The 25808-nt window shown below is 43.0% G+C and overlaps 2 protein-coding genes across 3 annotated transcripts; one reads left to right on the top strand and one right to left on the bottom strand.

Moving 5' to 3' along the window:
- The first annotated feature begins 1540 nt into the window (after window positions 1-1540).
- Window positions 1541-21969, top strand: LOC138358704 (trichohyalin-like). Its single transcript, XM_069316861.1, has 5 exons — window positions 1541-2395; window positions 4562-7933; window positions 10859-11021; window positions 12268-12366; window positions 21871-21969. The coding sequence occupies exons 1-2, from the start codon at window positions 1541-1543 to the stop codon at window positions 5756-5758; spliced, it is 2052 nt and encodes a 683-aa protein (XP_069172962.1). The 3' UTR covers window positions 5759-7933; window positions 10859-11021; window positions 12268-12366; window positions 21871-21969.
- LOC138358668 (uncharacterized) lies at window positions 21797-25748 on the bottom strand. 2 transcript variants are annotated; one of them, XM_069316749.1, is made up of 6 exons: window positions 25239-25748; window positions 23968-24174; window positions 23409-23462; window positions 22915-22973; window positions 22500-22575; window positions 21797-21938 (listed from the first exon to the last, which is right to left on the bottom strand). In XM_069316749.1, the coding sequence occupies exons 2-6, from the start codon at window positions 24029-24031 to the stop codon at window positions 21889-21891; spliced, it is 303 nt and encodes a 100-aa protein (XP_069172850.1). In that variant the 5' UTR covers window positions 24032-24174; window positions 25239-25748; the 3' UTR covers window positions 21797-21888. The 2 variants fall into 2 exon arrangements, with proteins under 2 accessions (XP_069172850.1, XP_069172851.1); XM_069316750.1 differs by lacking the exon at window positions 25239-25748 and having other exon boundaries at window positions 22915-22981; window positions 23968-24934.
- Window positions 25749-25808: the final 60 nt, after the last annotated feature.

The raw sequence follows: 25808 nt of genomic DNA, 5'->3' as shown, positions 1-25808 counted from the left end.
AAAACAGCAATAAGAGGTCTTTATTAAAAAAAAAAAAAAATACAGATCTTTTCATTCACATTGTGTGTCTTATCTGCCACCAGATGTGGTAGGTAGGGCTCCACCCAGGTACCTTTCCAGGTGCCCTATGGTTCTTCGGATTCGTCTTTTCGAAGGTTTTCCACCTCTCGGATTTCGTTTTCCTGTGGGGACAAAGTTTACACCTCTGTGTTTGATCCGGTTTTTGTTTGAGTTTGGTTCCTCTTACACTGATTGGATGCGTTTCGAGACCCCGGTGTCATCCTGGCTGCCGGCCTCTCTCGATGATTGGTTGATGTAAGCTCCCAGCCGGTCTGCTCGTCTGCTAGCCTGGGAGCTGGTTCTTAACTAGCTTGCCGGGTTTGGGTTCTTGGTAAATTAGCGGAAGATCCAGTTGGTTCCGTCCCTGGTTCGGACTTAGCTGGGCCTTGCATGGGATTCTTGGACTATGTCCGTCTCTCTCCTGCGGAAGGAGTTGAAAACTGCCGAAAGTGGGACTGCTCCAGCTGCAGTCCCACTTTCGGCTGTTTTTGAGGGGGATCCGGGTCCCTTGGGGGTTGCTCAAGCAGCTGTGCGGGAGCCTGAATTTTGCCCTTCAGGTTTATCCATTGGGCAGATTTTTGGCCTCAGAGGCTGTTTTGGTATCTTCAGAGCCGCCTCTTTTGCCATGCTCACGACCATTTGGTTCATACCCTGGTGTTCTTGCGTTTGTTGCTGCATCACCGGCTTCTTTGGGGTTTTCAGGGTTCGGTGCCATGGTGCCTTCCCCGTCACTCGCTTGATGTGTTCAAGAACGCCTCGTCTATCCTGGTTGATGGGGTTCTGGGAGTTCTTCTACTCCCCAAGCCTGGCCCGAAGCCAGGCTTGACTTGTGAGAGTTTGGTCCACCAGGCTGTTGCTTGGAGCGGCCCGCAAGCCCACATACCCACCACAGCCCGGTTGGTCCGGCACTCCTTGGAGAAAACAGTCTAGTTTTCTCTTGAAGATGTCCATGGTTGTTTCTGGCAATATTTCTGATAGTTGCTGGTAGGACGTTGAACAACCGTGGACCTCTGATGTTTATACAATGTTCTCTGATTGTGCCTATGGCACCCCAGCTCTCACCTCAAACTCTCGGTTGGAGTTTTGGGACCAGTGCTCACCTGTCTGGCCAGGGGCATTGGAGTCCGTCCTTCCGTCGGGCTCACAGCACAGTGAGGTAGGCGCTGCGCTTGGATTCGGCTTCCTTGGGGCTCCTTGATCTGGCTCCATTTGAACTGTTCCTCCGTGCTTCATTATCTGTCACGGGGGTGGGGGCTCTTTGGTCCGTGGCTTTGGGGTTGGTTGCGCCGGGTAGCTCTTCTGCCGAGTTCTTGGGGTTTAGCTCTCTGGGGTTTAACTTTCAAGGTGTGTCCACATTCTGGCAGACGGCTTGTCCCGGTTCCTTCCTCTTTCCATGGAGTGAAGTCGACACCATGTCCTTCAGGTGGCTTTGCCGAATGTAAGGCCACCTGGGGGTAGACTCCTTCGCATTGGCGTGGTCATGGCGTCTCCCACTGTACGTGGTGTGGTCATGGCGTCTCCCACTGTACGTGGTGTGGTCGTGGCATCTCCCACTGTACGTGGTGTGGTCGTGGCATCTCCCACTGTACGTGGTGTGGTCGTGGCGTCTCCCACTGTACGTGGTGTGGTCGTGGCGTCTCCCACTGTATGTGGTGTGGTCGTGGCATCTCCCACTGTACGTGGTGTGGTCGTGGCATCTCCCACTGTACGTGGTGTGGTCGTGGCGTCTCCCACTGTACGTGGTGTGGTCGTGGCATCTCCCACTGTACGTGGTGTGGTCGTGGCATCTCCCACTGTACGTGGTGTGGTCGTGGCATCTCCCACTGTACGTGGTGTGGTCGTGGCGTCTCCCACTGTACGTGGTGTGGTCGTGGCATCTCCCACTGTACGTGGTGTGGTCGTGGCGTCTCCCACTGTACGTGGTGTGGTCGTGGCGTCTCCCACTGTACGTGGTGTGGTCGTGGCATCTCCCACTGTACGTGGTGTGGTCGTGGCATCTCCCACTGTACGTGGTGTGGTCGTGGCGTCTCCCACTGTACGTGGTGTGGTCGTGGCGTCTCCCACTGTACGTGGTGTGGTCGTGGCATCTCCCACTGTACGTGGTGTGGTCGTGGCATCTCCCACTGTACGTGGTGTAGTCGTGGCGTCTCCCACTGTACGTGGTGTGGTCGTGGCGTCTCCCACTGTACGTGGTGTGGTCGTGGCATCTCCCACTGTACGTGGTGTGGTCGTGGCATCTCCCACTGTACGTGGTGTGGTCGTGGCGTCTCCCACTGTACGTGGTGTGGTCGTGGCGTCTCCCACTGTACGTGGTGTGGTCGTGGCATCTCCCACTGTATGTGGGGAGACGTCAAGACGACAACAGACCAAGAGAGGAGGTCAACGAGAGAGAGAAGTGCTCTCTCTTGTTGACCTCTCTCTCTCTTGTTGACCCCTCTCTCTTTCTCTCTTGTTGACCTCTCTCTTTCTCTCTTGCTGACTCTCTCTCTCTTGCTGACCTACCCCTCTCTCTCTTGCTGACCTACCTCTCTCTTGCTGACCTACCTCTCTCTTGCTAACCTACCTCTCTCTCTCTTGCTGACCTACCTCTCTCTCTCTTGCTGACCTACCTCTCTCTCTTGCTGACCTACCTCTCTCTCTCTCTTGCTGACCTACCTCTCTCTCTTGCTGACCTATCTCTCTCTCTCTTGCTGACCTACCTCTCTCTCTCTTGCTGACCTACCTCTCTCTCTTGCTGACCTACCTCTCTCTCTTGCTGACCTACCTCCCTCTCTCTTGCTGACCTACCTCTCTCTCTTGCTGACCTACCTCTCTCTCTCTCTCTTGCTGACCTACCTCTCTCTCTTGCTGACCTACCTCTCTCTCTCTCTTGCTGACCTACCTCTCTCTCTCTCTTGCTGACCTACCTCTCTCTCTCTCTCTCTCTTGCTGACCTACCTCTCTCTCTCTTGCTGACCTACCTCTCTCTCTCTCTCTTGCTGACCTACCTCTCTCTCTCTTGCTGACCTACCTCTCTCTCTCTTGCTGACCTACCTCTCTCTCTTGCTGACCTACCTCTCTCTCTCTTGCTGACCTACCCCTCTCTCTTGCTGACCTACCTCTCTCTCTTGCTGACCTACCTCTCTCTCTCTTGCTGACCTACCTCTCTCTCTCTTGCTGACCTACCTCTCTCTCTTGCTGACCTACCTCTCCCTCTCTTGCTGACCTACCTCTCTCTCTCTTGCTGACCTACCTCTCTCTTGCTGACCTACCTCTCTCTCTCTTGCTGACCTCTCTCTCTCTCTCTTGCTGACCTACCTCTCTCTCTCTTGCTGACCTACCTCTCTCTCTTGCTGACCTACCTCTCTCTCTTGCTGACCTACCTCTCTCTTGCTGACCTACCTCTCTCTCTCTCTTGCTGACCTACCTCTCTCTCTCTTGCTGACCTACCTCTCTCTCTCTTGCTGACCTACCTCTCTCTCTCTTGCTGACCTACCTCTCTCTCTCTTGCTGACCTACCTCTCTTTCTTGCTGACCTACCTCTCTCTCTCTTGCTGACCTACCTCTCTCTTGCTGACCTACCTCTCTCTCTCTTGCTGACCTACCTCTCTCTCTCTTGCTGACCTACCTCTCTCTCTTGCTGACCTACCTCTCTCTCTCTCTTGCTGACCTACCTCTCTCTCTCTTGCTGACCTACCTCTCTCTCTCTTGCTGACCTACCTCTCTCTTGCTGACTTACCTCTCTCTCTTGCTGACCTACCTCTCTCTCTCTTGCTGACCTATCTCTCTCTCTCTTGCTGACCTACCTCTCTCTTGCTGACCTACCTCTTGCTGACCTACCTCTTGCTGACCTACCTCTTGCTGACCTACCTCTCTCTCTTGCTGACCTACCTACCTCTCCCTCTCTTGCTGACCTACCTCTCTCTTGCTGACCTACCTCTCTCTCTCTTGCTGACCTACCTCTCTCTCTCTTGCTGACCTACCTCTCTCTCTTGCTGACCTACCTCTCTCTCTTGCTGACCTACCTCTCTCTCTTGCTGACCTACCTCTCTCTCTTGCTGACCTACCTCTCTCTCTTGCTGACCTACCTCTCTCTTGCTGACCTACCTCTCTTGCTGACCAACCTACCTCTCTCTCTCTCTTGCTGACCAACCTACCTCTCCCTCTCTTGCTGACCTACCTCTCTCTCTTGCTGACCTACCTCTCTTGCTGACCTACCTCTCTCTCTCTTGCTGACCTACCTCTCTCTCTCTTGCTGACCTACCTCTCTCTCTCTCTCTTGCTGACCTACCTCTCTCTCGCTGACCTACCTCTCTCTCTCTTGCTGACCTACCTCTCTCTCTCTCTCTTGCTGACCTACCTCTCTCTCTGGCTGACCTACCTCTCTCTCTTGCTGACCTCTCTGTCAGCAAGAGAGAAAGAGGTCAGCAAGAGAGAAAGAGGTCAGCAAGAGAGAAAGAGAGAGATCAGCAAGAGAGAAAGAGAGAGATCAGCAAAAGAGAGAGGTCAACAAGAGAGGTAGGTCAGCAAGAGAGAGAGGTCAGCGAGAGAGAAAGAGATCAGCAAGAGAAAGAGAGAGATCAGCAAGAGAAAGAGAGATCAGCAAGAGAAAGAGAGGTCAACAAGAGAAAGAGAGAGGTCAGCAAGAGAAAGAGGTCAGCAAGAGAGAAAGAGAGAGATCAGCAAAAGAGAGAGGTCAACAAGAGAGAGAGGTAGGTCAGCAAGAGAAAGAGAGAGGTCAGCGAGAGAGAGAGAGAGAGATCAGCAAGAGAAAGAGAGGTGTCAGCAAGAGAAAGAGAGGGGTCAGCGAGAGAAAGAGAGGGGTCAGCGAGAGAAAAAGAGAGAGATCAGCAAGAGAAAGAGAGAGGTCAACAAGAGAAAGAGAGAGGTCAGCAAGAGAGAGAGAGATCAGCAAGAGAAAGAGAGAGAGGTCAACAAGAGAGAGGGGTCAGCAAGAGAGAAAGAGAGAGGTCAGCAAGAGAGAAAGAGAGATCAGCAAGAGAGAAAGAGAGATCAGCAAGAGAGAAAGAGAGATCAGCAAGAGAAAGAGAGAGGTCAGCAAGAGAAAGAGAGAGGTCAACAAAAGAGAGAGAGGTCAACAAAAGAGAGAGAGGTCAACAAAAGAGAGAGAGGTCAACAAAAGAGAGAGAGGTCAACAAGAGAGAGAGAGGTCAACAAGAGAGAGAGAGGTCAACAAGAGAGAAAGAGAGAGAGGTCAACAAGAGAGAAAGAGAGAGAGGTCAACAAGAGAGAAAGAGAGAGAGGTCAACAAGAGAGAAAGAGAGAGAGGTCAACAAGAGAGAAAGAGAGAGAGGTCAACAAGAGAGAAAGAGAGGTCAACAAGAGAGAAAGAGAGAGAGGTCAACAAGAGAGAAAGAGAGAGAGGTCAACAAGAGAGAAAGAGAGAGGTCAACAAGAGAGAAAGAGAGAGAGGTCAACAAGAGAGAAAGAGAGAGAGGTCAACAAGAGAGAAAGAGAGAGAGGTCAACAAGAGAGAAAGAGAGAGAGGTCAACAAGAGAGAAAGAGAGAGAGGTCAACAAGAGAGAAAGAGAGAGAGGTCAACAAGAGAGAAAGAGAGAGAGGTCAACAAGAGAGAAAGAGAGAGAGGTCAACAAGAGAGAAAGAGAGAGAGGTCAACAAGAGAGGAAGAGAGAGGTCAACAAGAGAAAGAGGTCAACAAGAGAAAAAGAGAGGTCAACAAGAGAAAAAGAGAGGTGAACAAGAGAGAAAGAGGGGTCAACAAGAGAGAGAGGTCAACAAGAGAAAGAGAGGTCAACAAGAGAGAAAGAGAGAGAGGTCAACAAGAGAGAAAGAGAGAGAGGTCAACAAGAGAGAAAGAGAGAGGTCAACAAGAGAGAAAGAGAGAGGTCAACAAAGAGAGAGAGAGGTGGTCAACAAAGAGAGAGAGAGAGGGTCAACAAAGAGAGAGTGAGTAGGTCAACAAAGAGAGAGAGAGTAGGTCAACAAAGAGAGAGAGTGAGTAGGTCAACAGAGAGAGTGAGTAGGTCAACAAAGAGAGTGAAGGTCAACAAAGAGAGAGTAGGTCAACACAGAGAGAGAGTAGGTCAACACAGAGAGAGAGTAGGTCAACACAGAGAGAGAAAGTAGGTCAACAAAGAGAGAGAGAGAGAGAGTGAGTAGGTCAACAAAGAGAGAGTGAGTGAGTAGGTCAACAAAGAGAGAGAGAGTGAGTAGGTCAACAAAGAGAGAGAGAGAGTGAGTAGGTCAACAAAGAGAGAGAGTGAGTAGGTCAACAAAGAGAGAGTGAGTAGGTCAAAGAGAGAAAGACAGAGAGGAGTTACGAACCATTCGTAACGAGTACTTTTAAAACTACGATCCCTCCCAAGTTTAGAGATCCTGACCTTGGAGGAAATGTAATGTTTAAGGTAAGCAATAAAATACTAAAAAATAACAGGTCTTATTATCCATCATCAGTGCTCTATACAAATGTCCGAGATAGTCTTACCTGGGACGCGGTCGGGTCAAGATACCTGCTCCGCACCTTCCCCCCCCCTCCCCCCATGCTGGGTACTGAGATGGAGACTCAGTCACCAGAAGACATGGCTACTTCTCACGACGTTATTAACATGGCCTCTGAAAGCAGCCAGTCAGACGAGGAGGGCGAGTATCTAGAAGTTCTGACAAGGAATAAGAAGAAACGAAGAAGACAGGAGGCAAGGCGTAGTGTGGACAGTAATACACTTAACGGAAACGATATGGTAGGCTAAGGCTTACCATGAGCTATGGGAAGGGAAAAGTTCTCAGCCTGGTAACAGGAATCAGAACTTTTCTGCTCCTTGTTCTTACCTGTGTAAAAACTAAAAATACAAGCTATTAATGTCGCTCCTTGTATCTGGAAAAAATAATATGAATAAAATTGTATGAATAAATAAAATGTATGTAATTATTATAGGTGTCATTTACACTGTATCAGAATTAGGAGAAAAATATATTTTGTACACTAAAGCAGCTCGCCTCGGCCAGCCCCAAGAGCTTACTGTGTCTTTATCTGACTTTGGTATTAGGCTTAAGCTAGGCCAATCAACAGCGGAATTAATGTGTTGTCGGGGACAAGAAGCCTGAGTATATACTGTATATGTTCTAGACTTGTATCGAGGTGCCTCATGGTCTGCCCTCCCAGGATGCAACCTCATAACAGTTGTCTAACTCCAGGGGTACCCATTTGCTGCTAGGTGAACAGGGGCATTAGGTGAAATCTAGTGTGTGATATCATGACCCAGTTCTTGGTCACAGAGTTTGCACCTGGAGTGCTCAGGATTGAGGGAGATTTTTCACCACTTACCGCAGGTAACAGTAGCATATATACAGTTGTTGTTATAGATTCAGCTACTCGGAACAAGTTCCAAGTAGCACGGGCTATTTAACTATATAGCTTAACAAGATTGTAACTTGCTTAGCTAATCACCTAGCTGAGCCTATCATATATTTGCGCCTCTAATCATTTTCCCTGCCCCCCACGGAATGGGCAACAAATTGGGTCACATCTGACCCGCGCCACATTTATACCTGGCACCACCAACAGCTAAACACAGAAAACAAATGTTTCGTCGCAACACCAAGGATCAGCTGACGCCATAAACACAACACACCGCCCTACGGTGCGGCAAGTCTCCCTCTAACATCCACCTCTGTTTTAGTCGCCGCTCCTCTGTCTACAGCACAACGCAACAAGCACTTTTGAAACTCTTATCATCTTCAACATAAACGCCTCTACCAACATCTGTACTGGTGCAGTCATCGGGAGGACAAACCCTTCATGCAAACTGCACCTACTATCAAGAAGAAGAGAGCGATGAGGCCGCCACTAACTAGCTTCAGGATGTCGTCGAATCTAAATCAACAATATACTACCGCCGCTACTTTCTCGGAAACGTAAGTACCTGCCGCTTTACTTCTCTCACCCTGCCAAGCCTGGCCTGGCCTGACCTGGCCTAGCCAGACCTGACCTGGCCTAGCCTAGTCTGACCTGGCCTAGTCTGACCTGACCTGGCCTAGCCTTACCTAGCCTAGTCTGACCTGGCCTAGTCTGACCTGACCTGGCCTAGCCTTACCCAACACTAATCACCACACATGACAGCCCAAACGAATCGCAAATAAGTACACGTAACAAGTCATATGCCCGGACACACTTTCACCTTGGGGACTGAGTGGTAACTATTGTATAGAAGAGCCGGCTCCCTGAGAGTGGTAAGAGGGCGTGATAAGAGGCTAATGTGTGGTCTTGAAGGAAGTCGATAAAGCAGACAATTTTCAAAAGGAAGGGCAGCATAACGAGCAGACAGGAATGGACAGACAGTCGGTTATCCCATAATGTGTAATACGCCGCACACAGCATGGGTGGAGTGGGGGGGGGGGGGTTGTAGCAGGGCACAGTATGGTGATGGTGCGGGTGAAGTACACACCCACTGAATTCCTGCCATCAATAATTGTTTTCATAACCATTAGAACAATGGCATCCCTCCAGCCACCATCCTTCCACTGACCCCCTCCTCTGGTCCTCCACCTCAGACAATAACCCCCCACACCCCCTCTCCCTTCCAGACATCAGCATGTCAAAATCAGTACCATAATGTGTTTAAACTATTTAAACTAAGTCATTGTGTATCTCAAGGTATCTTAATTCATTTGAAAGTGTACATGTGCATTCATTCATATACTCGCCTAATTGTGCTTGCTGGGGTTGAGCTCTGGCTCTTTAGTTCCACCTCTCAACCGTCAATCAACAGGTGTACAGGTTTCTGAGCCTATTGGGCTCTATCATATCTACACTTGAACCTGTGTATGGAGTCAGCCTCCACCACATCACTTACTAATGCATTCCATTAGATATAATCATATATGATTACACATAATCATAATCATTCTATACACATAATCATATATGTGTACGTCAACGTATACATACATGCGTATATATACCTCATATTAAAATACTGATAAACGAATGACCATGAACAAATTAATTTATAATTGTAGCATTATATATAATTTTAATAGACTAATTACGTGTTTATACATTTGAATGGTCCAGACAGGTGGCCAGCCTTGGACATATACGCTTCTGGTAGGCACAATGACCTCATGTTAGACCCTTGATAGATTATGTGAGAAAGAGAGAGCTGGGGCAGGGAGGTGCGTGCCCCAGGGAGATAATCCATGCCCATGCCCCGCCTCGAGGTCAGTTCTCGAGTCACACCAAGAATAACATTCGAGCAAGTTGTCCTGACCAGGATGTGGCATATTAGGGAGGGTTGAGGAATAGGAAGCCTGTCTGATAGGGCTCTTGGCAAGCAGCTCTCCCTCAGTCTACCTATCTATATGGAAGAAATGTATCTAGGCCCTCCTCCCCCCTGCCTATTCTCTCTCCCCCACCTTTCTTCCTTCATTTCCTCCCTCCTTCCCTCCCCCTCACTGGTGAGAGAGTAGGAGTGTGAGAGTAGTTAGAGAACTCGTAGTTCTCACGCTCGTGAAATTGTCTGCGACCCTGGAGGAGTAGAGCGGAGGGGGGGGGGGGTGAAAGTAGGTGACGATGGAGGAGTAGAGGGGAGCATTATATGCAGTGAACGTTGGTGTCTATGGAAGAGTACATCATAGAGGAGGGTGAAAGGAAGGTGACGATGGAGGAGGAGAAGGGAGGGGGTGTGAAGGTAGGTGATGATGGAGGAGTAGAGGGGAGGAGGGGGGCAAAGGTAGGTGTCTATGGAAGAGTACATCATAGAGGGGGGTGAAGGTAGGTGGCAATGGAGTCGAGCAAACGGGGTGGGGGTTGAAAGTAATCCTGAGTTTAATTTTTTAGTTATATATAGTGACACCTCGACTTACGAATGAATATTTATGAACTTTTCGGGTTACGAGCCTAATTTCTTCGAAAAATTTGAATCGGGTTACAAACTTTGCCTCGGGAAAGGAGTTTGTTGATATACGTATGGGCTGACCTAGCGCGTGGTGGCATGGTGATCGCGCCTCAGTTTACCAGTGTCTCTTGCCTAGTAAGTATCGCGCCTGAATTCTTTGTAAAGCATTACATTTGTTTTGGGATTTTTGGCTATTTGAACATAAAATTTGTTATGATATATCTTGCCATGAGTCCCAAGAAAGCCAGTGGTAAGGTTCAAGCCAAGAAAACACATGTGAGAATGACCATAGAGGAAAAACAAGAGAGCATTCATAAACATCAAAATGGTGCACGGGTTGTTGAACTAGCTAGGCAGTACAACAAATCTATGTCAACAATATGCACTGTACTTGCTAAGAAAAGGACATTATGAACATTAAAGTGGCAAAAGGCATATCAACAATCCCGAAACAAAGAACACAAACACTTGAGGATGTTAAAAAGTTTTTATTAATTTGGATACACAACAAAGAGTTAGCAGGTGATAGCATTTCAGAGGCCATCATTTGTGAGAAACCAAGGCATTTGCATGAAGACCTTTTAAAGAAAACCCCTGGAACGAGGGGGGGGGGAAAAGATGAATCAAGTTTGAAAATGTGAAAAGTTTGTGTGACAATAGAGCCTCGTGGAAAACTTTTGCTGTGGTCATTACCTGGTGGAATGCACCCAGGATGGAGTATTAGGGCTATACATCTTTTAAATCATAAAAGTAATAAACATTTCCCATCAACCTTACAAACAATATTAACCTATTTTCATGTATTTCCCCCATGTGCATTTTAACAAAGTTGCTAAATTGCCTTTATCATTCTGTAAAATTTCAATTACAGTACTGTATGTATAATTTTGTTAGTATAAATGGACTGAATATTCTGAAATTGCTATTTATTTTACAATTTCAGATTCAAAGGTGGTCTGGACACCCAATTTGGTCAGACAGGTGAAGAGAGCATTTAGGATAGTTCGAAGAGATGAAGATGGTCGCAATTGTGTTCGAAGAGGCAAAGGCCCCCCTTTGCTCCTGACATTATGTTCAACCATTGACCTCTGCACACCTAACACAAGGTAGGTTGAAAACTCCTCCTTCATGTCATTGGTACATTAGCCAGAAACTCAGGGCTCATGTAGGAATATCCCTAAAAAAAAAAAAAGTGGCCCCAACAATGCATCCTCCAAGTCTGGAGGATGAGCAGGAGCATTGTCGAGAAGCAGGACCTTGAGTGTCAAACTTTTCTCTTGCAGATATTTTTTGGTGGCAGGGCAAACCACTCCACATCACAGTTTTTCTGCACATCATATATTTTTTAAAACTCTTGGATTTTCGGAATGATACACGAGCAAGGGTTTAATTTTCAAATTGCCACACAGCACAAGAGTTAGCCTATCCTGACACAAGTTAGCCCAAGTTAGCTTGTGTCCGGGCAGTGACGTCTCCTCTTGGGTAATGTATGTCCTCTTCGGCAATTTTTTCCAGAATAGCCATGTCTCCTCACAATTAAACACTTGTTGTGGAATATATCCATCAATACAGTATCTACAAAATCTTTAAAATCATGAACAAATCTTTCAGCCCCTACTTTGTCTGAGCTGGCACCCTCACCATGCCTCACAACACTATGAATACCACGTCTTTTTTCAAAATTTCTCAAACCATCCCCTACTCACCTTAAACTCTTTCGTATCTACAAAACTCGTTCTAGGGGTTTTCTTTATAAGATCTTGCATGAAGATTTCATTGTTGACCAAACCACACACTGGAAATTGAATAGACGACGACATTTCGATCCGTCCTGGACCATTATAAAGTCGATTGTGATGAGATGAGGGAAGCAAGAGCATTAAGTAGGCAAGAGAGAGAGGTGAGGAGATGGAAGTATGTACGTATGTACATGAATAAAACATGTACATACTTATACATAACGTGTGTAAATAGTGTAATAAACACAATAACAGTATTTTGGGAGGAGGAATGTTGGCGAGTAATGTGTTGGAGGAGGGAGGGAGGACTGGCAGGGTGTGGCAGCTCACTCATGTTTTTTGGGCTCACCATACCAACATAGTGGATCGTTATGGTGAATACATACGTAGATGGGTATATACAATGTGTGTATATAGTGTAATAACAGCAAAAACACTGTTTGATTGTAGAATATGTCGCATATATGAGGCCCATAATTTTGAGCATAGCGATGTTCTATACTTTGAATTATATAAATTCCACAAATTACACACTTTTAAATAATATTACAGCAAAAAAAAAGAAGAAATGAATGAGAAACTTCAAAATAATTGCGCAACATTTTATTCGCAGCAACTGCCGTCGCACGGGGTGGCGGGGCCGACAGACCCCCATCGCTCCAACGCTCAGCGCCCATAATTTGCTCAACTTCCCAGCTCCATCGCAGCTAAAGTAAGTCACATACAATATTTTTTGTTTAGTTTCCCCGTGATCAGACTCTGCATTTTAACAATATAAGAAGAGAAACAAAATTTTTGGAAAGAATTTATTTCTTGTGCACCAGGGTGTTATTTGGAGACAGAGCAGTTCAGTGGTTAACTACTAAATTTTTTTTTCTCCCACACACGCACCCCCCTAGGAAGCAGCCTGTAACAGCTAACTCCCAGATACCTATTTACTGTTAGGTAACAGGGGTCATCCCCTTTTGTACAAAGAATCTGCTAAAGCTTTTAGGGCTAATCTTTGACACTCGTTTGTCTTTGTCGCCCCATATTTTTTACGTCCGAGTTGAATGCTCTAAGGCCCTTAACTAACTTTAGGTCATGTCCCATACTTCTTGGGGAGCTAATCGACACTGCTCCTCTCTTTACATTCCTCTCTCGTTCTGTCTAAACTCGATTATGGCCCCGTTTACTCGTCTGCTTCTCCTTCTACCCTTCACCATCCGGACACACTGCATCATACTGGGTTACGGCTCGGCTCTGGTACCTTTCCTTCGACACCTACCCTAAGCCTGTATGTTGAAACTGGCGTCCTGTTTCTACAGGATCGCCATGATCGCTACTGTCTTCTCCACCTTGCACGGTCCTTACAGCACCCTCACTCTTGCTTATGTCATGCCTTGACCTTTACCCATCCTGTGGTTCCTGTTCCCCTTCACCACCTATCTCTTTCTGTACGGTTGTCTCTCTTACAAAATGCTCTTTCAGTTTGTGTTACCAATATTTCCCCTCGTGTCATTCCATCTTTGCCCCTATGGAGGGGTCCCCGTTCCTAAATTCTGTAAGCCTTGACCCACATGACTAAAACTTTTACCCCTCCTACAGTTCTAAATCACCTTTTCCTTGAACACTTTTCTTCACACTTCCACTCTATTTCTGTCTTCACCAATGGGTCTTAAGTCTGCAGATGGTGTAGGCTACTCTGTTGTTTTTCCTGACTGCACCTTTGTGTCTCCTGCCTCCGGAGACTAGCATCTTCATGGCAGAACTTTATGCTATTCTCTATGCTCTTCATCAACTCTTTTCTCGCTGTCAATCCTCCTCTGTGTTTGTAGTTGACACTTGCAGTGCCCTCATGGCTCTAGAATCCTTTAATCCAGTCCATCCTTTGGTAGTTGAAATTCAACATTGGCTGTTTCTTATCTCCAATAGATTTAAGACAGTGGAATTTCGCTGGATTCCCACCCATATTGGTGCGTTCTTAAATGAGCGTGCGGACACTGCCGCTAAGGAAGCTATCCGCATCTGTCCCATCTCCCGTAAAGGTATTCCTTATTATGACTTTTACCCAGTTATTCATTTCCCCATTCTTGCCCGTTGTCAGGGTTGTTGGTCTTCGGTTACTGGTAACAAATTGCGTGCTCTTAAGAGTAGTGTGTTCCCGTGGCCTTCCTCCTACCACCGTAGTTGGTGGTGGGAAACGGCTCTGGCGAGGTTGTATATTGGTCATACACGTTTAACTCACAGGCACTTAATGGAGCGCTGCCCTGCTTCTTATTGTCCAAACCGTTGTCTCTACATGTCCTGACTTCCAGGACTTACGTGTCTTGCTTCCCGACCATTGTCGGGAATTGTTTATCGAGGGATCAATTGTCCCTCGATAAAATTCTTGGTAAATTCAATACCTTTGATATTGTTCGCCGTATGCGTTTTTGTTCTTGTATTGGCGACGTTAGTGATATTTAGCGCACTATGATTATCCCACACATTTGATGGTTTGATAATTACTGTACTGTACAGTACTTTGGTTTGGAATGTATCAAATAAAGTTGTTTCATGTATTCAAATGTGTGAGAAAATCCACTGGGGCTGTGAGATGAAGCGAACCTGTAACAAAGGCATTGCCAGTTGCATACTCTACCACCACTGATGGTAAAAGTCTTACAACTGGATATCTTGTGTGACGGGTTATGGTATCACAGCTATACTGAACCAAGATGGTATGGCTCTCCCTCACATAAATGAAAGAAATGCTGGTATTGGCCTTGCAGTGTGTAAGTTGCAGGTGGAAACAAATGAAAATTATCAAATAAATAATTAAACAATTTACTGAAATAGTAATGAACAAAAATAACACATGACAATACTTGACTATCATGTAATGCAAAGGTGAACAAGTTAGTATGACCTTAAATGCAAAAAATAAACTATAAGCAATGAATAAAAGTATGAAGATATACTGGTGTTCTGAAGACAGCTACCATACCACCATGGCATCAGTCACACGACGTTGGCTGGAAGTGGACGACGGGTTAGAGACACCAAGGTGATCCTAGAGCACTAAGGGAGAGATTGCCTCTCCAGGGAGGCAGCGCTCTTTATATAGTCCGGCGGTGATGACTCATCCAGTGTCAACACGAGGTGGACATCCGGTCAACTAGCAAAATGCTCGTTGTGGCTGGCGGTGCCTTTGTGTTGAGCTGTACCACTGTCAGTTGAAGGCGGCTAACTGCTTGTTTGTGGGGACAAACTGCCAGTTAGCAGTGGCGCCCGGCTTGCCTCTGAGTCGTACCAGGCCGTGCCAGGCCCTGGGGGGTATGGAGAGGTGGCAGGACTGATGACTCTTCTGGGCTGGTGTAGATGTATACTTCCAGTGCAGAGGTATTGAAGGTGAAGGGAAAAGGCAGTTCCACTGCTATGCAGGGGATTCACGTGACACTTGTGAAGCCACAGAAATTCTGGAGGCCCTACTGAAGCCAGTCCAAGTATTAAATAAAACCCCTGAAGTACGCCGGTGAAGGGTAAAGTGAAGGGTGAAGCAAGACCGTATGCCCCAACTTCAGGCACACACAGAAAATCACGTTTTGGTCCCGCCTCTCAACTGTGTATTTGAAGTTGGGGCGTATGGTGTTGAACTGCTTCTTCAGCCTTCACCTGAGTGCTTGTAGGTCTTACGTAAGACGTTGACTCAAGGAGGGGCCTCAAAACTTGCTGTGATTTATGGGGAAATCCGGTTGTAAGACTTTTACAAAGTCAGTAATATACTGTGGTAGAGTATGCAGCTGCCAGTGCCTTGGGCAAGGGTTTACGTCGCATCACAGCTCCAGTGGATTTTCTGCTCGGTGTATATCAGGTTGTGATTTTGTGTGTGTACCGTATTGTTATGATCGCCGTGTGATAAGTCCTTTCTGGCCTCAAGAGTCATTTTTACCCACCTAGAAAGATTGCAGATGGCCAAAGCAGTTATTTAAGTTAAGAAGGGACAAGTCTTAAACAGAATTTTGCATAATATTTGACTGTAAAGGGGTAAATTGAGGTAGATTGAAAAACAAAATGGTGAACCGGGCAGGCGGTACTCACAATTAGGCGAGTACACTCGGGAACTTTTAAAGTGCAACCAAACATGCTTTAGGCTCTCACAACAAGAGGCGAGTGGTGGTGGCTCAGGTGCTCAGCCAATCAGAGCACCTAAGGAGGGAGGGCAGGAGTGAGAGGGGGGTGGTATGTGGAAGTTTGGTGACAGTTGTGTGTAGTTTGTTCATCTTCATTGTAAGTTTCATGGCTTGGTGTGCATTTCCCTAGTAAATTTAATTCGGGAAAAATTCAGGTGTTTGATTTTTTAAATCAACTTTTTAAATGTTGAGTTGTTAAAGCCTCAAAGTGCATGGAGTTGGTTTGGGAGTATGGCATCCTCATGCTGTTGCGTGCTCGCGTGAGGTAGCAAAGGTGATGTAAAGTTGTGGGGTGTACATGCTTGGGACGTCCTCTCTCGGGATGGCTGGTGTTAGACCTGTGTGTTTGTCGGTTGTTGAAAAGCCATTGTCATCCTTTGCTGTTGTGGTATTGATTTTACATTGTTCATCTTGTAATTAATACTGTAGTGCGATATCTAGGGCTACCATTTGTAGGTTTAAAATGTCTAATACAAACAGTTGTCCAATGAGTTTTAATAGGAAATATCATCCACCAAGCACCATTGTACAATTATATTAATACCTGCACGGTGAATGCTCAAAGACCCTTTCTTTATTCAGTGTTGTCACATACCTCATGGGGGTATGGATAGGCAAACACTCATTCGGTTAAACTTGCCTTGTAGTATTTTCAGAGCTCAGTAATTTGGAATCTGGTTAGCACTTTGCAAATAAATTGACCTTTAAAGTGAATTCCTATTTAGGTTTAAAACATCATACCGAATGAGAAACTCGGATTATATAGCCGAACACCAGAAATGTTGTTATTCAATTTGGTTGCCTAAAGCACATTCAAGGACTACACATTACATGGCATTCCAGGATTCCTCTATACCTTGCCTTATGCTGTAAACATTGCCACAACCCTGTGTTTTATTGATTTAAATGGCCACAGGGAGGCATACAACACTGCAGATTATGATGTCATTAGTTATCCACTGTGCTGACAAGTGGGCTGACTGATGTTCGTTGACACCTGTATCGTGCTTCAATTTAATCGCCAGGAGATCACCCTCTCACTAGACTCGTCTGTAGGAAGTACAGTATAGTATGTCAAATTACCTTGGATCATAAATAGCATAAGACTTGGGGGTAGGAGAGGGTTGCAGTGTTTGTCATGGCTCTCAGTTGTTCCTGGTATTAGGCAATTTAGTTCTGGAATCATTTTTGTTGGGCAATGTTAAACTTTTTCGAAAGTAGATGTTTTTCTGAAAGGGAAGGGGGGGGGGGGGAACCTCTATGCTTGGATACAGTTATCTAAGTCAGGGGTCTCCAAACTTTTCAATGTAAGCGCCACATTATATATTTCCCATATTTATGCGGGCCGGAGGAATAAAAAATGAAAAAAAAACAAAAAACAAATCAGTGCCAGTAATTTAATTTCCTCAAATATTAAAGTATAAACATGGAAAAATTCAAACATATCTTTTTGGAAAAAATCAGGGTAAACTAAATAGATTCCTGCCTTTAGTTTTATGCAACCAAATTAGTGTGACGAATGATACTGTTGTTTTGACTTCAAAATTTCATTAAAATCAGGTTCCAGATTAGATGAGCCAATTGTAAGAATTGATTTCAAGTGATCATCAGACAAATTTGCTCGATAGTTAGATTTCACATACTTCATTTTGGAAAAAGTTTGTTCACACAAGTATGTTGAACCAAAAATGGACACAAAACTACAAGCAAACTTTATCGAATTTGGAAACTGATCTGGCTGCAGGCATTTATAAAACTCAATCAGATTTCCTTCTCTATACTTATCTTTCAGTCTGTCATCTGCCTGGAGATCAATAATTTCCATTTGAAATTGAGTTGGAAGATTTTCAGCATTGCAGTCAAATGGATTATGAAAGAGCCTGATTTCATTTGCTTTGGCATCAAGGTCAGCAAATCGCTTCTGAAACTGTTTTTTCAAATCTGAAATTATTTCATTTGCAAATGAAAAAGGAAATTCAACTTTACTTCCTGCATGAAATTTTTCACAACATGGAAAATGAGCAAAATTCTTAACCTTCACCTGGCCTTCAAGTAGTGCAAGTTTTGCTCTGAATGCCTTGACATGAACAAAGTAGTCACTGATCAAATTTGTTTTGCCTTGCAATTTCAGATTCAAGTTATTCATATGACCTGTCATATCTGCAAAAAATGCCAATTTCCAAATCCATTCACATTCTGATAATAATGGCTGAGGGTTATTTTTCTCTGTGAGAAATAAATCAATTTCTAATCTGAGCTCAAAGAAATGCAGCAAAACCTTTCCACAACTAAGCCATCTAACTGCTGTATAATAAGGCAAGTTAACAAACTCCGCATCAATTTCTTTCAAGAAATCACGGAACTGGCGATGGTTGAGTGCATGAGATCTAATGAAATTAACCACAGAAACAACAGGTTTCATGACACAAGACATATCAACATATTTTAGGCACAATGCTTGTTGATGGATAAGGCAATGCAGAAAAATGGGTTTTGAGCCTCCAACCTCACAAGCTGTTGTAATTTGCCCAACCAAACCCTTCTTTGTCCCAGACATATTCTTTCCTCCATCAATTGTCACACACTGCACTTGTTTTCATTCCAGGTTATATTCTGTCATAGTTTTACTTAGTTCATTGAAAATGTCCTCTCCAGTTGTTGTGGTGTGCATGCTGTGAACTGATGCTAATTCTTGGTTCACATTAAATTCACTATCAACACCACGAATGAATACTAAGAGCTGAGAAGTATCACACACATCAGTTGATTCATCCAACGCAAGAGAATACCAACAAAATCTTTTTGTTTTTTTCCTTTATTTGCCGAATTATGTCGCCTCCTAAATCTTCAATTCTACGAGCAACAGTATTTGACCCAAGACTTATCATTTTGAAGAGGTTTACTTTTTCTGGACATACCTCTCCTGCTGCTTCCACTATACACTCTTTTATGATACTACCATCAGTGAAAGGTTTTCCTTTTTTAGCCAACACATAGGCAACTTTGTAACTGGCTCTAGTTGAAGTTTCATTTTCAGATTTTTTCTTACTGAAAACAGCTTGTTGAGAATGCAGACTGTGCTGAAATGATTCAAACTTTTTAGTGCGTTCTGCTCCTGTGATGTGAGAATAACTTGAGCCACGTTTAGATTCATAGTGCCGACGAATATTGTATTCCTTCAGAACAGCAACACTGTCTCTACATATTATGCATAAAGCTTTATCATTTGCTATCACAAAAAAGTACTTTATCTTCCATTCGTCATTGAACCGACGGCACTCAATGTCCACTTTTCTTTTCTTTATCTTTTCCATATCTGAAAACATAAGGGTAAAATAAATGAAATAAATTCTACAGGAAAAAAACAGCTTGTATGTGGTGTTAAAAAGCATAGCATATTATTATAAAGTGGTAAATATTATGGCAACAGCTTTCGTTGATAAACTTAATGGTTATCATTTTAACTATTTTAAACATGCAATATTTTTGGCTACAATAGTATTATTGCTATTTTGTATAACTAAGATAAAGGCATTGTCAAAGTACAGAGAAAAGAATATTGTACAGTGTTTGTGCTCCCTGAAACGGAAGCAGCGAAGCCCCACTCGCCCTCCATCCCCACAATATACAGTACAGTTATACACAACTGATTGGTTGTAATGCACAACACATACCTACCAGTATTAGTATCTGTGCGTCACACTATCGAGAGAGAGGAAAACTGACTCGGGTTGAGCGCCACCAGTCAGCAGCCCCAGCTTTGAATAATTCTGCGATGCCATTCGTACCATAATTATTTTTTCAAGGCCACCACACAGGGATTTGTTTGGAGGGCCGGATGAAATTATGTGGCAGGCCGGATGTGGCCCGCGGGCCATAGTTTGGAGACCCCTGATCTAAGTGAATACTTAGATTTATACAGTAGAATAACTACCTTCTTTTCCTTAGTCAAAATGGTTGCTTGTTTATTTCTAGGGACTTGTATTTTCTTTTATTTTTAACTGCAGCAACTTTCAGTGAATGATAGATTCTTACTGAAAGGACCTTTACTTCATTGTTGTTGCTTTATGGTCATCTCATTGTGTACAGGGATTCCGCGAAGCTTTTGGGGTTAGTGTTTGACACTCGTTTGTCTTGGTCAGCCTTATCTCTTGCCTCCGAGTTGAATGCTCTAAGGCCCTTAACCTCCTTAAGGTTTTGTCCCATACTTCTTGGGGAGCGGATAGAGAATCAACTACAACCACAACCTTTGTGGTTGTAGTTGATTCTCGTAGTGCCCTCATGGCTCTAGGGTCCTTTAATCCTGTCCATCCGGTGGTCATTGAGATTCAACATTGGCTGTTTCTTATTTCTAGTAAATTTAAATCAGTAGAGTTTTGCTGGGTTCCCAGCCATATTGGTGTTTCAATGAGCGTGCGGATGCTGCCGCCAAGGAAGCTATCCGTTCTTGTCCCATCTCCCATAAAGGTATTCCTTATTCCAACTTTTATCCTGTTATTCATTCTTCCCTGTTGGCAGGGTTGTTGGTCCTCTGTGGTTGGTAACAAGCTGCATACTCTCAAACTTAGTGTGTCCCCGTGGCCTTCCTCCTACCACCGTAACCGGCGGTGGGACACTGCTTTGGCACGGCTGTGGGTTGGTCATACCCGCTTAACCCACGGTCACTTAATGGAGCGCCGCCCTGCTGCTTATTGTCCGAATTGCGTTGTCCCTCTAACAGTTGTGCATATCCTTGTTGAATGTCCTGACTTCCAGGACGAGCGTGTCTTTTGCTTTCCGACCGTCCCTCGCAGTCACTTGTCCCTCAATAGAATTCTAGGTGAATCGGATACTTTTGATATCGTTCGCCTTGTGCGTTTTTGTTCTCGTATTGGCATTCTTGGTGATATTTAGCGCCCTCTGATTATTTCGCACTTTGGTGCCTTCTTTTGGTAATTACCTTACCTTCATTGTTGTTTCATTTTATGTGGTAGTTGTGATATGGATTGTTCTGGCTCACGTGCAAGGTCTTGGATTTGTTTGTTTTAAGAAATTGCCAGTCTTGTTACTATTTGTAGAGTTAGAGATCTGCATTAAGGCCTCAATATTATATTCTTTATTTTTTTAATAACATGTTATCAGCAATTTTTGTAGTTGGTAATATTTAGATTAATGTCAGTGATGTAAATGACAAGGGTTAAGACCCCTTGTGGTATGACAGCATTTTTCCCCAGTCATTTCTTTAAGGGTCCTCGTAACCATTCTTTTGTCCTTTCTACCATGTACCTGTTTGTTGCTTCTTGGTCTTTCATTTGGTACTTTGGCTATTAAAACAATGGTCTTTGGTAATGTTGCAATTACCATTTCTAAAAAAAATGAGCAGGTTCATTAGGCAGGGTTTGTTTTTAGCAAACAGTTATAAAAAAAAAAAAAAAAAATTCCATTCCTTCAGGACCTTGCAAATGTTAGGTCAAACTAATTGACAGTAATCTGTTTTGCCCCTTTCAAACAATGATGGTTTTAATATAGGTAAAATATTTCAGAATATCTGACGTTTGGCAGACAAATCATTTAAGAGCTTTGATTAAATTTAAGTTACCAAAGACTGTGAAAACCATGTTGTATAGATGCTTCAGTGTCACTTTTCTAATGTTTTGTAAATTTAACAATGATCTTTAGTTAATTTAATCATAATTTGTACAAAGCTTAGGTGTTGCATAGCTTTAAATTCTTTCAAATATAAAAACTAAAATATTGACTGAAGTTTCTTCCACTTCAATATTTCAGACTAATTTGCAATATTTGCTAGTTTATGTAAATTGAATAGGTAGTCCACTTTTACATCTTTTCAATGCATTTTGCATGCACCTATGTAACAAGTTACAAATAGGTGTAAATTTTACCAAGTATTTATTTTCAAAGTAAAAAAATTTCAGATGTTTAAACATTGCATCAATAGTAGTAAACAATAATTTCCAGCATAATTTCAGGATAAAGTATATATAGTAGTTTCATTAAAATTGTTTTATTTAATAAGTTTTACATATAGTATTTATAACATCTAATATTTATTACTGTTTCAGGTTGTGGGCCAGATGCTCCTAGATGAACAGAAGATCCAAAAGGCCAAGACAACTCCAGAGACAATCACCTGTAAAAGAACAATAAACATTAAACAGGGACACTACTTTTATTATCACCAATGCTTAATAATAAGTCAAAAAAATCCTAACATCCTATCTTTTAAGATAGGCTCAGCAAGGCCTATCCCTTCCTCTGATTTCAGTGCAGAGCTTGTTCCCTGAATGGGAACATTACATCCACCACTTTAGTGCCCTCAACACATTGTACATATGCTTTACTCAAAGCACTGTACAATGCATGCCAGGCACTAAAGTTTTAGATGCATCCACCCATTCAGCAAACAAGCCCTGTGAGAATTAACAATGTAACCATTGTTAAGGGTCCCTACACCTAAGCAAATCTAGTCCATCTATTAGATGGGTAGTAGAGCAAAGCTCTGAAAAAGCCATGCCAGGAAAATCTGCAGGACTGCCTGGTCCCCTTTTATGAAATGGGGTAGGATCAGTACAAACTGCATCAATCCCTGTGGGTTGTAACAGTAGGACATGGTTACACACCTATAAATGGACTAGATAAGAGAATTAAGATTAGGTCATTGATATAGCTAAAACATCAAATTCAAACTCACCCACTTTTGTAGATTTCCTTTTGCAGAGTAAAGGAGCCTCACTCCAAGCCAGTCCATGCATCATAATCACTTTCACCTGAAAAAATATTTCAAATTAATTTCAGATTTAAAGCCAATCTTTCTTTACTTTTCAAATTAGCATTCAGTACTTTACAAATTCAGATGGAAAAAATTTCTTTAACAAATTTACCTTTCCTACATATTCTAGTAGCAGTAGTAAAGATCTAATTTAGCAATATAAATATATATGGAATCAATTTGCCAAGTTTCAGTAAATGTCATTTGAGAAACTATCCAAAACTGCACTTCAATGGCAATTTACATTTATCTTTAGCCAATGCTATATTGTTTAAGTTAATACTATTTTTTTTACTTTTATGCAAATCTATTCAGATTAACCTTTACTACAACTCACCTGATTCTGTTTAACTCTTCCAACTGACAGAGGGACTTCTGGACTTTCCAAACCACATTCTGGAAAACTATATAAATTTAAAACCAAGCTAAAGTAAACATTGAATATTTTTTTTTTTACTTTCAAGGGAAAAATACCATCACTTAGAACAAAACTTTTCCTGCCATTAACTTTGACTCATGATTACCCTTAACAGTGTTATACATTTATAGATTAAAGCGTATTTAACAAACATTTAATGTTAACTAAACAAGATTTATATTTCATTAAAATTATTAATAAAACACCCTCAACTATGCTGTTTAAGATCTAATGCCCCACATTGCAATTTTCACAATTTCAACATACCATTCTATTAAATACATTCCTGAAAGGACTAAACTTGCACATATTGTACCCACTAGCCTAAGCCTAGACTTCCATACCCTAATATTTAATAGGTTTTTAGCAATTAACTTCTACCCTCTAATTCCAATGTACACAACACTACTTACTGTAGATCTGCAAGTATTTTCCTGCAGCTCTTTGTTGCCAGGACCTTCCACAACCTGTCATGTGAACAGTAAATATTACTAAAAAGTTATATGCATAGCGATGTTATTTTGTTCATACCTGAACCACCAGTTTAACAGTTGCTGTTTTAAATGGCACACTAAGTATCTTTTTGTCCCATCTTAATTACAAACAGAGCTATAGTCATTTCAAGTCAACATCCTATACAAATTTTATTTTCCAACAACTTTAGTCATGAACATTTTTCTGGAACATTGCAAACAAACTTTAATTTAAGAACCATGTATAACATTTGAATAAAAGCAATACAAAACATATATACAATTTATTCTTTTGCAACCACTGCTTACTACTAGGACAAATTTATTCTGTTGAATTATGTACCAAGCTTTTTAGTCTGAAAATTCATAATTAACCCAACTATACTACCAAGACAATGTGATTTTACTAAATTTAGTAATTTTCTCCCCCCCCCCCCTTTCCAACTGTTCAGTGTCAAAAGGGAGGGGGGGGGGGGTGTCCATTTACTGTACCACTTACATTTTAGTGTGGGCTTCATCCACTTAGCTGGAACATTTGTGCCAGCTGCTGGTAGGGGAGGCATACCATGTGCCAATTCAGGAAGCTTTCCACATTCCTCACTGCATGTCAGCTCAGGACCTCACTACCATGTTGGGAGGCAGTTGAAGACTCACCAATCAACATCCCAGGCTGGAGAGCAGTGCCACCTCGGGGAGAATTTACCACCTGCAAAAAATTTAATACTCTTAACAATCTACAACATCTATCTCATCTTTACCTAGCCTCCAAACCTTACATTTGTCAGCATTAAACTGCATCTGGTAGTCTTAACCATTTCAAAACTATATAGGGCATCGGTATTTTTTATTTGCCAATTCGGCAACTATTGCAGTCTAAACCATAATCTTGCGAATAACCGAGGTCCAAGGAGAGCTTTTAGGCACTACTTACAACACTTCCTCCAACTTAACCCCATTTATACTAATTTCCTTTGGTATAGCCATGACCTAATCAACTTCAGTCAGCATTCCCAATGATCCGAGCCCCTATCAATTTTGCGCCACTATCAAAATCTCTGATGAAGTCAAGGTACACAAAATCACAAACCTTATCACCATTTCCTCAACTATGCAACCTAATCCATGAACATTTAGTAATAAAACTATGCGATTCATGTATCTAGTCATGTTTCTCAAAAAGTAGAGAAATGGCACTTGCCATGTTAGATTCTAGTAACTTTCCTCACAATAGACTAAGCTAATTGGTCACTAACTTAAGCGTTAAAGTTAACTCAAACTTTTCCTTTAAAACTTGCTATATTAGGAACTTTCCACGACCGGCCTTTACCAGACATAATTAAATAGGGTAAAAACTGTATATTAAATGCAGTAAAACTACGGTAAATTCAATATGATAAACTTGCATTCTTTAAGCAAGTAGTAAGTGAACTAAACTAAATGTTAAGCACCTTGGCAAACCACTTCGTTCTATTCAATTTCTTTTTTAAATCACTTTGTCCGGCTAGAATTTTTAGATTAGATTAAAGGAACACCCTCCCTGGTAACGGCTGAACTAGTTAACCAAATACAAATATTTAGGTAAAATACTTTCATAAAACCAGTCTACTTCCCCCACCAGTAGACTTGTTCAGCTAAAGGCATAATGTAATGTTCCACTTTAGTAAATAAACACTTAAAAAAACACTACCCCATCTGTGTAGTTACCGGTTACCTGACATTCTACGCTTAAAATAACCCATCTATTCCCCATAGTTGTTCGATATAACTTACCTCTCACCCGCTGGTCGAGTACACAGCAGTATATATCCTCCTCCATCACTCACCGCGTCGATACTATTTCACTCGTTCCGCAAATTGCCTCAAATCACCTGCGTTGTCCATAAACATAGAAGAGCAACTGACCGTAACACCCGTATAGAGATCATCATATAACGTGGGAACATTAGTAGTACTGCTGTCAAAACATAGATGGCGCCAGGACAAACGGTAATTCCTCCAGGAACATTCGGGTGGCCTCCATGGGCCTTTAGGGACGACCAGGAGGCCTTTTGGGCCTCCAGGGGGACCTCCACGCACCTCCACAGATATCCAGGGAGCCTCCCTCCCGGAGATATTGCATATCTCTTACCTAATTTGTATTATGAAATATGACATGATAGTGCGTTACAGACTTCAGTTAGGAAATAATTGGACTTGTAATGTGATTACTGATCCATCTGTATCCCAGTCATTTTACTATGTTAATTTTATGTAATTTATTCTTAAGCTTAATAACATTATTTAAATGTGCTAAATTTCCATTTATATATATATATATATATATATATATATATATATATA

Source organism: Procambarus clarkii, chromosome 85 (assembly GCF_040958095.1).
Source record: "Procambarus clarkii isolate CNS0578487 chromosome 85, FALCON_Pclarkii_2.0, whole genome shotgun sequence".
Lineage (NCBI taxonomy): Eukaryota > Metazoa > Arthropoda > Malacostraca > Decapoda > Cambaridae > Procambarus > Procambarus clarkii.
This window is presented reverse-complemented; position numbering and strand designations above follow the sequence as displayed.